This window comes from Eptatretus burgeri, chromosome 5, assembly GCF_056783735.1.
Source record: "Eptatretus burgeri isolate ZD-2024b chromosome 5, Ebu_testis_v1, whole genome shotgun sequence".
NCBI classification, from domain to species: domain Eukaryota; kingdom Metazoa; phylum Chordata; class Myxini; order Myxiniformes; family Myxinidae; genus Eptatretus; species Eptatretus burgeri.
In genome coordinates, this window is record NC_140965.1 from 66,526,300 (window position 1) to 66,541,000 (window position 14,701).

A 14,701-nucleotide genomic window follows, 5' to 3' on the forward strand; every position below is an offset into this window, starting at 1 on the left:
TACAGACCCCCGGTTGCCTTTTTGTAGTGTAAAAACATGGACAACTTCAAAGGCCTTCAGGAAAAAGCACCCACCACCATTGAACGCCAAGGCACAGAGCTACTCAGATGCAAGCAGTTCTTGCTGTTTCCACAGTTTGGAAATGCAGTATAACCAAACTAAGGCAGGAAACCACTATCGCCACCACTTTGCAGTCATTTTTCTTTTTGCAAGAGCTCTTGTGTGACTGGCAAGGCCCAGAGGTGAACCTCATTCATGGAAGCTGCTGAGCCTCATGAGGAGGCACACCATCAGCATTCCCTTGAAGAAAGAAGCACAAGGGAGGCCGAAGAAGGCAGCACATCAGCAGAAGCTCCAGGCTCAAAGGCCCAGAAGCTATGCCGGATTGACCCCTCTACCTGGTCACGGTTGGGTGCAGATGTGATCTTGTCTTGCACGCAGCCCTTCAACTCCTCAGCTTGTCGGACTGCGGCCTGTGCCAACTGCTCATCGGCATCAAGCAGGGCAAGTGACCGATCCAACGACTCTTGGAGCCGAGAAAGATTGGACTACAATGCCGTCCCCGGAGCAACGGCCCACACGGAGATGGGCCCGCCAAGTTGTCGTGATGAAAGTGGCAGGTGCGATGGATTCATGAAGTCGCAGCAAGATGAAGCGGCGAACAATGTACATGCAAACACGGTCATCCCCAAAACATGAGCATACATTAGAAACACACGAAGTACCTGTTGGTGCCGCTGACCAGCCTGCAATGTATCACGGGCTTGTTTCTGTGAGGCTTCCATGTCATTCTCGAGTTGAGCTAGTGACGCTTGCAGCGAGGCCAGATGGTTCTCCAGGCTTTCAGTATTATTGGTGAACTCATCAACCTGCTCCTGTAAGGTTTGAGCAGTTAGCAATCATTCCAGTCAAATATCCCGTTTAATGTGGACACCGTCATTGGCATCAGGGCCAACCAAATCTCTTGTTAACTTTCATCCCACCCCGTTACCATGTCTCATCATGTATTTGGATCACCAATGCCATTACCTAAGGTTGTTTTGCCATTGCTCGAGTTATTGTGGAACACTTCTGTGGAAGCCGGAAAGCAACACGTGGTGAAACGCAAATATAATTGCATTGGGAAACATGTTTGGTTTTGCATTTCATTAATTGATCACACAAAGTTTACAAGTCTCACCTCTAGGCCTTCTGTGTCCACTGAAGGCATAGCAAGAGTCGCATTGTTGAACACATCGTCTGCTCTCTGGCTGACATGTGTGGCAGCATCAAGAACTTGATCGGCCAACTTTTCCATATCGTTTGTCAAGTTCCGTGCTTGGGTGAGACTGAAGGATCGCAGGCAGTCCAAGGAGGCCAAATGGATTGTCGGAAGGAAAGGACGTTTCGGGAGTTTGAGGAACACGATGTTGGGGAATACAGAAAATAAATTATTACACTGTATTAAATACAATACAAGTTCGCCCAAAACGATTTGTTGTAGAAAGCAATAATGGCTGATGTAAAAATGGAGATTCAGTAGCAGTTTGGTTTTTGGTTAATGTGACAAATGAAATTACTTTATTGAGGAAAACATTTAAAAAACAAGACAAGCTTGCCAATTATGGGCTAAATGGAGCTCAATGTCACTTGTGCAAAGAAATCTGCTTTTTGGGTAGTCGATCCAGTCTAAAAAAAAAAATTCAAAAATTATTTTTTTGAAATTAGATCTACCCTTATTATCAGTGTTTCCGTCGATATATTTGTTGGGTAGTCGATCGAGTCGAAAAAAAAAAATTTCAATTTTTTTTTTGGAGATTTGTTCAACCCGAATTATCAGTATTTAAAATGGCGATTTCAGTAAATACAATGGCGATTTCGATGAAACTTGGTTAGTAGGTTCATACCATGACCAAGTTGTGTAAAAATGAGAACCGTTGCTATGGACACCACTGTTGCCGAGCAACGAGACTGAAATTTTTGAAAAAATCATTTAAAAAAAAATGTTTTTGAAAATCAAAAATCGGGCCACGAGCGACTGTGGGCAGTACATTCAGCCATATTGTCAAAAATTTCCAGCCGGATCCTATGAAAACTGTCGGAGAAGATAGACTTTGAATGAACCCTGGTCGAAAACAATAAAAAAGCCAAGTTCGTTATATCTCAGAGACTATGAGTCAGATATACATGAAACTGGTACGGTAGGTTCATGGTATGCCCTAGTTATGTGTGAGAAAGAAGCGTTGCTATGGACCCCTCCGTTGCCAAGCAACGGCCGAAAAACCTCTAAATGTGGGGGTATTTTAACGAAAAAACAATCTGCAGCATTAACCCTTGAAGCTGGAATCATTAATTTTCTTGTGCTTAATCCTCAGGTCATTCCCCATCGAACGGGCCCATCGCATCATGTTATATTGGGTAGTCTACTACCCATGTCCACCTACCGGCTTGTCTGTCTGTCTGTCTGTTGGGTAGTCGATCAAGTCGAAAAAAAAAAATGTTCAAAAAAATTTTGGGGGGAAATTTGTTCTACCCTTATTATCACTTTTTCCGTCAATATGTTTCTCTGTTCGGTAGTCGATCTGGTCGAAAAAATTTTTTTTTCAAAAAATTAAAAAAAAAATTGTTCTACCCTTATCACTTTTTCCATCGATATGTTTGTCGGTCCCTCTGTTCGATCCAGTGCTCCGTTAATACAATGGCGATTTCGATGAAACTTGGTTGGTAGGTTCATACCATGACCGAGTTGTGTGCAAATGAGAACCGTTGCTATGGACACCACCGTTGCCTAGCAACGGGACTTTGAAATTTTTGAAAAATCATAAAAAATTTATGTTTTCGAAAATCAAAAATCGGGCCACGAGCGACTGTGGGCAGTACATTCAGCCATATTGTCAAAAATTTCCAGCCGGATCCTATGAAAACTGTCGGAGAAGATAGACTTTGAATGAACCCTGGTCGAAAACAATAAAAAAAACCAAGTTCGTTATATCTCAGAGACTATGAGTCAGATATACATGAAACTGGTACGGTAGGTTCATGGTATGCCCTAGTTATGTGTGAGAAAGAAGCGTTGCTATGGACCCCTCCGTTGCCAAGCAACGGCCGAAAAACCTCTAAATGTGGGGGTATTTTCACGAAAAAACAATCTGCAGCGTTAACCCTTGAAGCTGGATTCATTAATTTTCTTGTGCTTAATCCTCAGGTCATTCCCCATCGAACGGGCCCATCGCGTCATGTTATAATGGGTAGTCTACTACCCATGTCCACCTACCGGCTTGTCTGTCTGTTGGGTAGTCGATCTAGTCGAAAAAAAAGTTCAAAAAATTTTTTTGGGGAAATTTGTTCTACCCTTATTATCACTTTTTCCGTCAATACGTTTGTCTGTTGAGTAGTCGATCTGGTCGAAAAAAAAAAAAAATTTCAAAAATTTAAAAATATATATATTTGTTCTCCCCTTATTATCACTTTTTCCATCGATATGTTTGTCTGTCCCTCTGTTCGATCCAGTGCTCCGTTAATACAATGGCGATTTCGATGAAACTTGGTTGGTAGGTTCATACCATGACCGAGTTGTGTGCAAATGAGAACCGTTGCTATGGACACCACCGTTGCGTAGCAACGGGACTTTGAAATTTTTGAAAAATCATAAAAAATTTATGTTTTCGAAAATCAAAAATCGGGCCACGAGCGACTGTGGGCAGTACATTCAGCCATATTGTCAAAAATTTCCAGCCGGATCCTATGAAAACTGTCGGAGAAGATAGACTTTGAATGAACCCTGGTCGAAAACAATAAAAAAGCCAAGTTCGTTATATCTCAGAGACTATGAGTCAGATATACATGAAACTGGTGTGGTAGATTCATGGTATGCCCTAGTTATGTGTGAGAAAGAACCGTTGCTATGGACCCCTCCGTTGCCTAGTAAAGGCCGAAAAACCTGTAAATGTGGGGGTATTTTAACGAAAAAACAATCTGCAGCATTAACACTTGAAGCTGGAATCATTAATTTTCTTGTGCTTAATCCTCAGGTCATTCCCCATCGAACAGGCCCATGGCGTCACGTTATATTGGGTAGTCTACTACCCATGTCCACCTACCAGCTTGTCTGTCTGTCTGTTGGGTAGTCGATCTAGTCAAAAAAAAAATGTTCAAAAAAATTTTTGGGGGAAATTTGTTCCACCCTTATTATCACTTTTTCCGTCGATATGTTTGTCTGTTGGGTAGTCGATCTGGTCGAAAAAAAAAAAAAATTTTCAAAAAATAAAAAAAACATATTTGTTCTTCCCTTTTAATCACTTTTTCCGTCGATATGTTTGTCTGTTGGGTAGTCGATCTGGTCGAAAAAAAAAAATTCAAAAAATTAAAAAACATATTTGTTCTTCCCTTTTAATCACTTTTTCCGTCGATATGTTTGTCTGTCCCTCTGTTCGATCCAGTGCTCCGTGAATACAATGGCGGTTTCGATGAAACTTGGTTGGTAGGTTCATACCATGACCGAGTTGTGTGCAAATGAGAACCGTTGCTATGGACACCACCGTTGCCTAGCAACGGGATTTTGAAATTTTTGAAAAATCATAAAAAATTTATGTTTTCGAAAATCAAAAATCGGGCCACGAGCGACTGTGGGCAGTACATTCAGCCATATTGTCAAAAATTTCCAGCCGGATCCTATGAAAACTGTCGGAGAAGATAGACTTTCAATGAACCCTGGTCGAAAACAATAAAAAACCAAGTTCGTTATATCTCAGAGACTATGAGTCAGATATACATGAAACTGGTATGGTAGGTTCATGGTATGCCCTAGTTATGTGTGAGAAAGAACCGTTGCTATGGACCCCTCCGTTGCCTAGCAACGGCCGAAAAACCTCGAAATGTGGGGGTATTGTAATGAAAAAACTCTGCAGCATTAACCTTCGAAGCTTGAATCATGAATTTTCTTGTGCTTCATCCTCAGGTCATTCCCCATCGAACAGGCCCATCGTGTCAGGTTCTATTGGGTAGGCGACGACCCATGTCTGCCTACCGGCTTGTCTGTCTGTCTGTCCCTCTGTTCGTTCCAGTGCTCCGTTAATATAATGGCGATTTCCATGAAACTTGGTTGGTAGGTTCATACCAAGACCTAGTTGTGTGCAAATGAAAACCGTTGCTATGGACACCACCGTTGCCTCACAATGGGACTTTGAAATTTTTGAAAAATCATAAAAAATTAATTTTTTTCGGAAATCAAAAATCGGGCCACGAGCGACTGTGGGCAGTACATTCAGCCATATTGTCAAAAATTTCCAGCCGGATCCTATGAAAACTGTCGGAGGAGATAGACTTTGAATGAACCCTGGTCGAAAACAATAAAAAAAACGAAGTTCGTTATATCTCAGAGACTATGAGTCAGATATACATGAAACTGGTATGGTAGGTTCCTGGTATGTCCTAGTTATGTGTGAGAAAGAACCGTTGCTATGGACCCCTCCGTTGCCAAGCAACGGCCGAAAAACCTCTAAATGTGGGGGTATTTTAACGAAAAAACAATCTGCAGCGTTAACCCTTGAAGCTGGATTCATTAATTTTCTTGTGCTTAATCCTCAGGTCATTCCCCATCGAACGGGCCCATCGCGTCATGTTATATTGGGTAGTCTACTACCCATGTCCACCTACCGGCTTGTCTGTCTGTCTGTCTGTTGGGTAGTCAATCTCGTTGACAAAAAAAATGTTCAAAAAATTTTTTTTGTGAAATTTGTTCTACCCTTATTATCACTTTTTCCGTCAATATGTTTGTCTGTTGGGAAGTCGATCTGGTCGAAAAAAAACATTTTTTTTCAAAAAATTAAAAAATATATATTTGTTCTACCCTTATTGTCACTTTTTCCATCGATATGTTTGTCTGTCCCTCTGTTCGATCCAGTGCTCCATTAATACAATGGCGATTTTGATGAAACTTAGTTGGTAGGTTCAGACCATGACCGAGTTGTGTGCAAATGATAATTGTTGCTATGGACCCCACCGTTGCCTAGCAACGGGACTTTGAAATTTTTGAAAAATCATAAAAAATTTACGTTTTCAAAAATCAAAAATCGGGCCACGAGCGACTGTGGGCAGTACATTCAGCCATATTGTCAAAAATTTCCAGCCGGATCCTATTAAAACTGTCGGAGAAGATAGACTTTCAATGAACCCTGGTCAAAAACAATAATAAAAACCAAGTTTGTTATATATCAGAGACTATGAGTCAGATATACATGAAACTGGTATGGTAGATTCATGGTATGCCCTAGTTATGTGTGAGAAAGAACCGTTGCTATGGACCCCTCCTTTGCCTCGCAACGGCTGAAAAACCTCTAAATGTGGGGGTATTTTAACGAAAAAAACTCTGCAGCATTTACCCTTGAAGCTAGAATCATGAATTTTCTTGTGCTTAATCCTCAGGTCATTCCCCATCGAACGGGCCCATCGCGTCAGGTTCTATTGGGTAGGCGACGACCTATGTCTGCCTACCGGCTTGTCTGTCTGTCCCTCTGTTTGTTCCAGTGCTCCGTTAATACAATGGCGATTTCCATGAAACTTGGTTGGTAGGTTCATACCATGACCTAGTTGTGTGCAAATGAAAACCGTTGCTATGGACACCACAATTGCCTCGCAACGGGACTTTGAAATATTTGAAAAATCGAAAAAAATTTATTATTTCGAAAAACAAAAATCGGGCCACAAGCGACTGTGGGCAGTACATTCAGCCATATTGTCAAAAATTTCCAGCCGGATCCTATGAAAACTGTCGGAGAAGATAGACTTTAAATGAACCCTGGTTGAAAACAATAAAAAAAACGAAGTTCGTTATATCTCAGAGACTATGAGTCAGATATACATGAAACTGGTATGGTAGGTTCCTGGTATGTCCTTGTTATGTGTGAGAAACAACCGTTGCTTTGGACCCCTCCGTTGCCTAGCAACGGCCGAAAAACTTCGAAATGTGGGGGTATTTTAACGAAAAAATAATCTGCAGCATTAACCCTTGAAGCGAGAATCATGAATTTTCTTGTGCTTAATCCTCAGGTCATTCCCCATAAAACGGGCCCATCGCTTCAGGTTCTATTGGGTGGTCGACTACCCATGTCCGCCTACCAGCTTGTGTACAATCGTAGTCTGTACTGTATTCCTCTTATTTGTCCATATGTCCACACAAAACATACTTTTGTAAGCCACAAATGTTACCTGGTGGTAGCCAGTATCATATGTTATGTTTTTTTTTTTCTTCAATCGAGTACGTCTAAAAAAGTATGTACAATTATAATGCAAGAACGTCTATAAAAGTAAGTACTGTTACAATGCGAGCACCACACAAAAGTCCTGGCGAGGGTTTGCAATCTCCGATTGCTCTTTCTCGTTACCCTGCAAAATGTCGAAAACTTTGCTGCAAAATGTTGAAAACCCGGTTTCGTTCAACAACTTTCAAAATTTGACCTTTGCATAACCTTTAAAGGTCACAAAACAATGTTGTGGACATTAAAATAAGGAAACAGGATACGTGCTATAGCTTATTGGAGTTAGTTCGTCGAAGAAGGTCGAAATCCCGGTCTGATTCCCACAACTTTGAAAATTTGACCTTTGTGGCCTTTAAAGGTCAAAGGTCAAGGATTATGACCTTTGGTGCAAAACTTCCTCCGGAACATTCCAGGAACAATATAATGTCATATAGGCGATATGGCATTTCGCACTCCTCGGATTATCCATACTTTGATGAAATCAGCGTAAAAACAAACTTGAAGGGGGCGCCATGGGCAAGGTGTTCGAGATTGAGCAAAATGGTTTGAAGACTTTAGGTGGGGAATGACCTCAAGATTATGCATAAAAAAATATCGTCATCCTTGCTCTCAAAGTTTGGGCGGTCGTATGATTTTTACGTCAAAATCCGCAATTTTCTAAGTTTTTGACCTTGTGACCTTGACCTTGGGACGAAAATGAAAAATCGGACAACGACAAGTTTTAGATAATTCATTTTGCTATTCAAATACCGAAGATCCCATTCCATTCAGTCAATTCCCGAGAAGAAGATAGATTTTTAATCCGACTACCCCCTAAAAATGGCTATTTTTTTGTGGCGTGGCTCCGCCCACAATGGGCGTGGCCATGTCCTCATCCAGGAAAACACAACTAGACATTGATATCGAACACATAACCAAGTTTCATCAAGATCGGATCAAAGTGCACGGAGTTATGCTCTGGACAGACAGACACACAGACAGACACACAGACATAACGAATATAGTGGTCACTCTGGCTGGCGCTCGTGAACCAAAAAATGTGAGCATCACGGAATATGAATGAATGATGTCATTTATCCATCGACCCCATCAGGCATGGTTTTACCTCAACGGACAGTCACCAGTTGGAAGGGTCATCTCACCTCTTTGTGACCTGCTCAACATCCTCTGCCAGGGAGTTCTGCTGACTCAGTGTGTGTCTTAAGGTATCCAGTGCGTCACGTGACTTGTTCAAAGCTTCATCTGCCGTTGCCTCCACTTGGGCCGCGTTGTCATGATGCCTGTACAGATGATTCAGCAGGCAGTCCATTCATCAGGTCAGATACGGGACACAATTGTACAGGGTACAACCGCGTCCACAAACTTCAGACACAACTGCCGAGCTACTGAACTGCCTAAAGATAACTTGGATCATAAAATAATCACAAAAAATAACATTGCAACACTCAACAGTGGCTTGGGAACATTTCTCAGATAAACGAAGGAAACCCTTTGTTCAGAGATGCATGTGCATGTTACTTATCCCATGATGTTCATTAAATTGTCCTGTAGGTCTACTCTTGTTGGATATTATTTTAATGTTGGGCTTGTCGATGTATTACAAATAAACATTTGGGTCAGTCTGTCTGTGGGTCATAAGCCCCGCCAATTCTACAGGCCATGCCCTCCGGAAGTCCAGAAATCGCGACCATCTTTTTCTCTCCGCGTCGCTCAGATCGTTTTAAAGGCCTCGTGTACATTTGAAGACTGAAAAACGCATCTTCGATCATTTAAATGAAGATATCGTTTTGAGGAACAAAAGTCACATTTTGATTACAACTCAAACGAGGTAATGCGTGTTTTGTCCACAGCGATCGTGGCAGTCGTCTAATTATATACACCGCCCAATGAAGGTACATTAATTGTCATATTATGCAGAGGAAAAAAAATAGTGATATTTCATTAAAAATTAAAAAAGCTTTGTGGGATGTCAAACGCAGTTAATTTCTGTCTGCGAGACAGTGACTTGTCGCTTATAACTCCCGTGTCGCTTCCTTGAGAGGAATGAAAAAAATACGTGCCTACGCGTGACGTCATGACGCAGCGACGTCTGCAACAGCAGGAATGCACTAATAATTGGAGCCATTTTTATTACAACATACTAAAACTCATGGGAAAAAATGATATGATAGAGGATAGACAGTTTATTTGCTGATTTACGAGAGAAGGGGAAGAAGAATAGATTGAGCAAGAGTAAGAATATCGTGCAAACATGGCCGTTTTGAGCGACGTGTCTCACATACGTGTTTCATGTCAACTTCAGAATTCACCGGCTGGAAGTGATGAGATTCCGACAGCAAGAAGGAGAGTCCATTGATGATTTCCTCAACACATGCCGACGGAAGGGAAGGCTGTGTGATTTTTTTTTTTTTTTTTTCTGAGGGAGAACTCTCGGAAAGGATTATTGAGTTAATCGTAGCGAGCACACCACATGACACCACATGAAGCCGAACAAAAGCATTTGCGTGACCAGGAGGTCGGCTAGTACGACGTAGACGCGGTTTTAAGCGAAGGACGCAAGTGCGAAGCAATGGTGATTGGAAAGAAGGCCATCCAGAAGATGGAGGGCGCTCACCATCCGTGAATATTATGACACGGCGTCAGGGATGCAAACAATGCGGACTGTCACATCCACCGTGGAATTGTCCAGCATACAATGATTGATGTGAAACTTGTGGTGAACTCGGACACTGGGCCCGGTGTTGTGGAAATCCCAGACGAAGCGCAAGATACGCTGACGGATACGAGCAGAGTCTCCGTGGAAGATTTGTCCGGTGTGGTGAAATTAAAGGAGAAGACAAAGCCGCACTTCATGACGTGTGACTTGCGTGTGGAGCAATATCTGACAAACTGCTCTGACTAAAGGCGTGGTCCCTCGGTTCTTGTCGTTGACTGGCGTTGTAGTCCAATAATGAGGCTTAACCGGTGAGAGTTGAGAGGGTACCTAGCTCTGTGTGTTTGCTGGTTAATTATTATTATTATACTTCGCTGTAATCGATTGTTGATGTACCTTTTTGTTTGTGTTTGTAGAGATGGCTTCAATCAAGCAAATTAAAGCCTAATTCAAACCGAAGGCCTTTCTCTCTCTCTCGTTCATTTCACCCGGGGTGGAAGAGGCCGTGGTGTCGGCCAAAGCAGCCCGAGATGGAGTCTTCGGGAAGGCCCTCAATAAAGGGAACTCTATGAATGAAATGGCCGAGCATTTTACTGAAGGCGATGACGACGGCGACGGAAACGACGCTGAAATATATGAACACACCAAGCCGGTTCATGTGATGAGTATCTGCAATGTGTCTGAAAGAGACCAGGGATGAGGTGTACACATTGGTGAGCAAAAGGCATACACAAGCTGCAGGTGAAGGTGGACACAGGTGTCTCAGGGAATACGTTGTCAACACGTATTGTGAAGGACATGTATGGATGACGAAATTGATTCCGCTAGGTGGGACCAAGCTTACAGCCTACAATGGTAGTGAGATCAAGTACCACGGAATCATCAAGCTCTTATGTCGATATAAAGATTCAGATTGGTTCAAGTACAGGTTCTTTGTGGTCGAAGTTCCTGGACCTGCAGTGCTTGGACTACCAGCTTGTGAGTGGCTCAACATCGTCACCATACATCCTTGTGCAAATTGACTCACTGACGTTTTTTCACGTTTTTCAATGAAATTCATGTTTATTTTTATCTTTAGGTCGTTGGTGTTTGTTAGAGCTTTTTCAGGAGGAGTTTGGATCGACCTGTACTGCACATGCGTGAACTTTGGGTGCATGATGCTAAAGGGATCCTTACATCAGCCCCATTGTTTCACTCTGCATTCAACACGCCACTCATAAGAGATGATGGACATCGCTCCTCGGAAGCGGACGAAGATTTTTACGCTATTCGAACACCCTGAGAAGTCACAGAGAGAGATCACAATGAATGTAGGTGTCAGTCAGCACTCCGTCTCACGGACTATATCAACCAAGGCGTCACAACTGGATGTCTGTCACCAAAGCATAAAGGAAAGTGTGGAAGAAACCTTAAAATGACACCGAGAAACGATTTGTTTTTGATTCGTAAAAGCAAACTTGATCCTCGAAAGACCAGCGATGATCTGCAAAAAGATCTAGTTAGATCAGGAGTGGCTGTGAGTTCCAGCACTGTTGGAAGAAGGCTCCTGAATGTGGGTCGGATAGCCCGAAGAGCAGTCAAGAAACAACTACTGACAAAGAAAATGATGGGTAAAAGATTGCTATAGGCCAAGAAGTATCAGAACTGGACGAAGGAGGACTGGCAGAAAGTGATGTTTTCCGACGACAGCCACTTTTTTGTTCAAGGACACAGGAGTCAACATGTTCGCCGTTCCCCAGGTGAGAAGCTCCGTGAATGTCACATCGACCAATGCGTAAAACACCTTAAAAATAAAATGCTCTGGGGTTGTTTCAGTTATAATGGTGTGGGATCTCTTCGTCCCATCCATGGGATGATGAATTCTGCCCATTACATTGAAGTTATAGAGGAAAAAGCAATTCCAGACATGCAGAAGGCGTTTCCAGATGGTCCAGGGGTGTTCCAGCGGGATCTTGCTCCTTGCCATACGTCGGTGGTGACTAATTTCTTCAAAAGAAACAAGATAAAGGTGTTGGACTGGCCGGGAAACTCTCCCGAATTGAATCCGATCGAAAATCTGTGGCCCATCATTAAATCTCGCCTGTGCAAAATGGACTGTACCACGAAAACCAAGCTGATAGAGGCCATAATGCAGCTATGGTACCATGACGAACAGATCAAGGAAAACTGTGAAAACTTGATAGATTCTATGCCAAAGCGAGTTCAAGAGGTGATATACAATAAAGGCGGACATACTTCCGATTAAAATGTGACAAAAGTTGATGAGATTATACGAATAGATGATGATTTTGATTAAAATTCTCATTTTCATTATTTTTAACGTTTGAGTCAATTAATTTGTACAAGGGTGTAAACAGCATTGGTGATCATGGGAAGACGTTGCTAAAGCCGCTGTCACACCTTAACGTTTTAGCCAGCGTATTGCAACGTATCAAAATGTATGTAAAACGCTGGCGTACGCTGAACTATTGATGTTTTTTTTTTCCAGTTTTGGGCGTATTCATAACGAGTTGGACGTATGCATAACGTATTGGTAACGTACTCAGAACGTTTCGATAATATATAGATAACTTATACCAACGAATGCTTAGTGTGTTGTCGGCGTTCACAACCTATGCCCAACGATAGTCTAACTCATGCATAGCGCGCGGCAGCGTATCGCCGACGATCACGTGGCGTAGCCTATTAAAAGGCTGCGGCTCGACGATTCAAATCATAACCGCACTCGACATCGAAGTGTCAAGCCGCTATCACACCTTGACGTTTTAGCCAGCGTATGCCGACATATGAAAAAATTGCCGAATACGCTGGCACACGTCAAATACGTTATGGGTAAGTTTCGTATACGTCGTAGTACGCAGAGTACGTTGACAAATTTTAAGCATGCTGAAAATTTTTCGACGTATGCCAGTGTATGATGCACACGTTCCACATACGCTGGCCATAAGTTGTAGGCACGTTATGCGATCGTTGACACACGTCGACACACGTTACTTGTATGTTACTCATAAGTCGAAACACGTCGAGGTAATGTCTAGCGTACCCGAAACTTATTTCTAACCTATGTGTAATGTGCTTTGTACCTATGAGTAACGCATCTCCAACGCATATTGACGTATGTAGATGTATTTGACGTCTTCCGGACGACCACAGAACTTACTGAACGTGTTACTAACTTACAGCTACCGTATAATGGCGTATTGGCAGCGTTTAGGGGAATTGGTATATAAAAATGGGGTTCACACAGAAGGAACCAATCAGTGTTCCAGACTCCATGGTTTTTTTATTTATTTATTTATTTATTTTCTTCGGTATGACGGTGATGTTGACACTTCGATTTACTAGTGCGGTTATGATTTAAATCGTTGAGCGGCAGCCTATTAATTATATTATATTATAACCGCACTAGAAATCGAAGTGTCAACATTACCGTCATACCGAAGAAAGAAAAAAAAAAACATGGAGTCTGGAACACTGATGCTAACCATTACCTCGACGTGTTTCGACTTATGAGTAACTTACAAGTAACGTGTGTCAACGTGTGTCAACGATCGCATAACGTGCCTACAACTTATGGCCAGTGTATGCGGAATGTGTGAGTCACACGCTGGCATACGTCGAAAAATTTTGAGCATGTTAAAATTTGTCGACGAGCTCGGCATACGATGTATGCCAGCGTACTACGATGTATGCCAGCGTGCTCTTAATGTATACAAAACTTACCCATAACGTATTCGACGTGTGCCAGCGTTTTAGACAAATCTTTCATGCGTCGGCATTCACTGGTTAAATCGTCAAGGTGTGACAGCGGCTTAAGAGCTGCACTCCCAGCATCAAAGGTTCTGAGACTACTGGGCAATGAGGAACAGCCCAACAAGGTGCGTTCCGTGGATGACTTGAAGAAGCTGTTTCCAGACAGGTTTGACTGCATCGGGAATTTTAAAGGAAAACGGAGGCTTCATCTGAATCCTGATGCAAAGGCATCGATTGACGCACCACGGAAGTGCAGTGTCCACATCAAAGGGAAGCTGAAGGAGGAACTGATGAAAATGGAGAAACAAGGGATCATCAGAAGAGTGAACTATCACACTGATTGGTACTCTTCCATTTGCTGTAGTGTGAAGAAAGATGGGAGCTTGAGGGTATGCCTCGACCCGAAACGTCTCAACTCTTGCCTAAAGAAGTGTCAACATAAAATACCGACAATAGATGAGCTGAACCCAGAATTTGCAGGGGCCACAATATTCTCGAAATTGGTTGCTCGGGATGGATATTGGGCGATACATCTGGAAGCGGAAAGCCAAGATTTGACTCCGTTTCACACACCATTCGGGTACTGGTGCTTCAATAGATTGCCTTTTGGGTTATGTGTCAGCCAGGATCTGTTTCAGCAGGCCATGGATCGCATACTTGAGCAGGCACCGGGCTGCACTGGCATATCCGATGATGTGGCGGTATCAGGAAGATCCGCAGAAGAACATGATCGCAACCTTGTGAACCTGATGGAGGTAGCACGAAGGGAGGGTCTAGTTTTCAACTCATCGAAATGTATCATCAAGGCTGACCGTATCAACTTCTTCGGCTCAATCTACAGCAAATGTGGCACCTCGCCTGATCCAGAGAAGATGCCATCACCACAGGACAAAGACAACCTGAGGGAATTCATTGGATTGATGAACTATCTGTCATCACACATTCCACACTTTGCAGATAAGGTGGCACCCCTCCGAGAATTATCGAAGAATGGAGTGCCATTCCTGTGGCAGGAAGACCACCAATTTGCATTTGAGCAACTGAAACGGAGTGTCGACGT

The 14,701-nt window shown here is 42.7% G+C and overlaps 1 protein-coding gene across 1 annotated transcript in view; it reads right to left on the minus strand.

Annotated features, from left to right (window-relative positions):
• Positions 1 to 14,701, minus strand: part of LOC147026605 (laminin subunit gamma-1-like) — an 81,560-nt gene that overhangs the window by 14,241 nt on the left and 52,618 nt on the right. Inside the window, exons 21-23 of the mRNA XM_085882188.1 lie at positions 8,378 to 8,515; positions 1,181 to 1,328; positions 726 to 875 (exon numbers count right to left, since the gene is read on the minus strand). Coding sequence (XP_085738314.1) covers positions 726 to 875; positions 1,181 to 1,328; positions 8,378 to 8,515 — 436 coding nt within the window. The remainder of the gene's footprint in view (positions 1 to 725; positions 876 to 1,180; positions 1,329 to 8,377; positions 8,516 to 14,701) is intronic.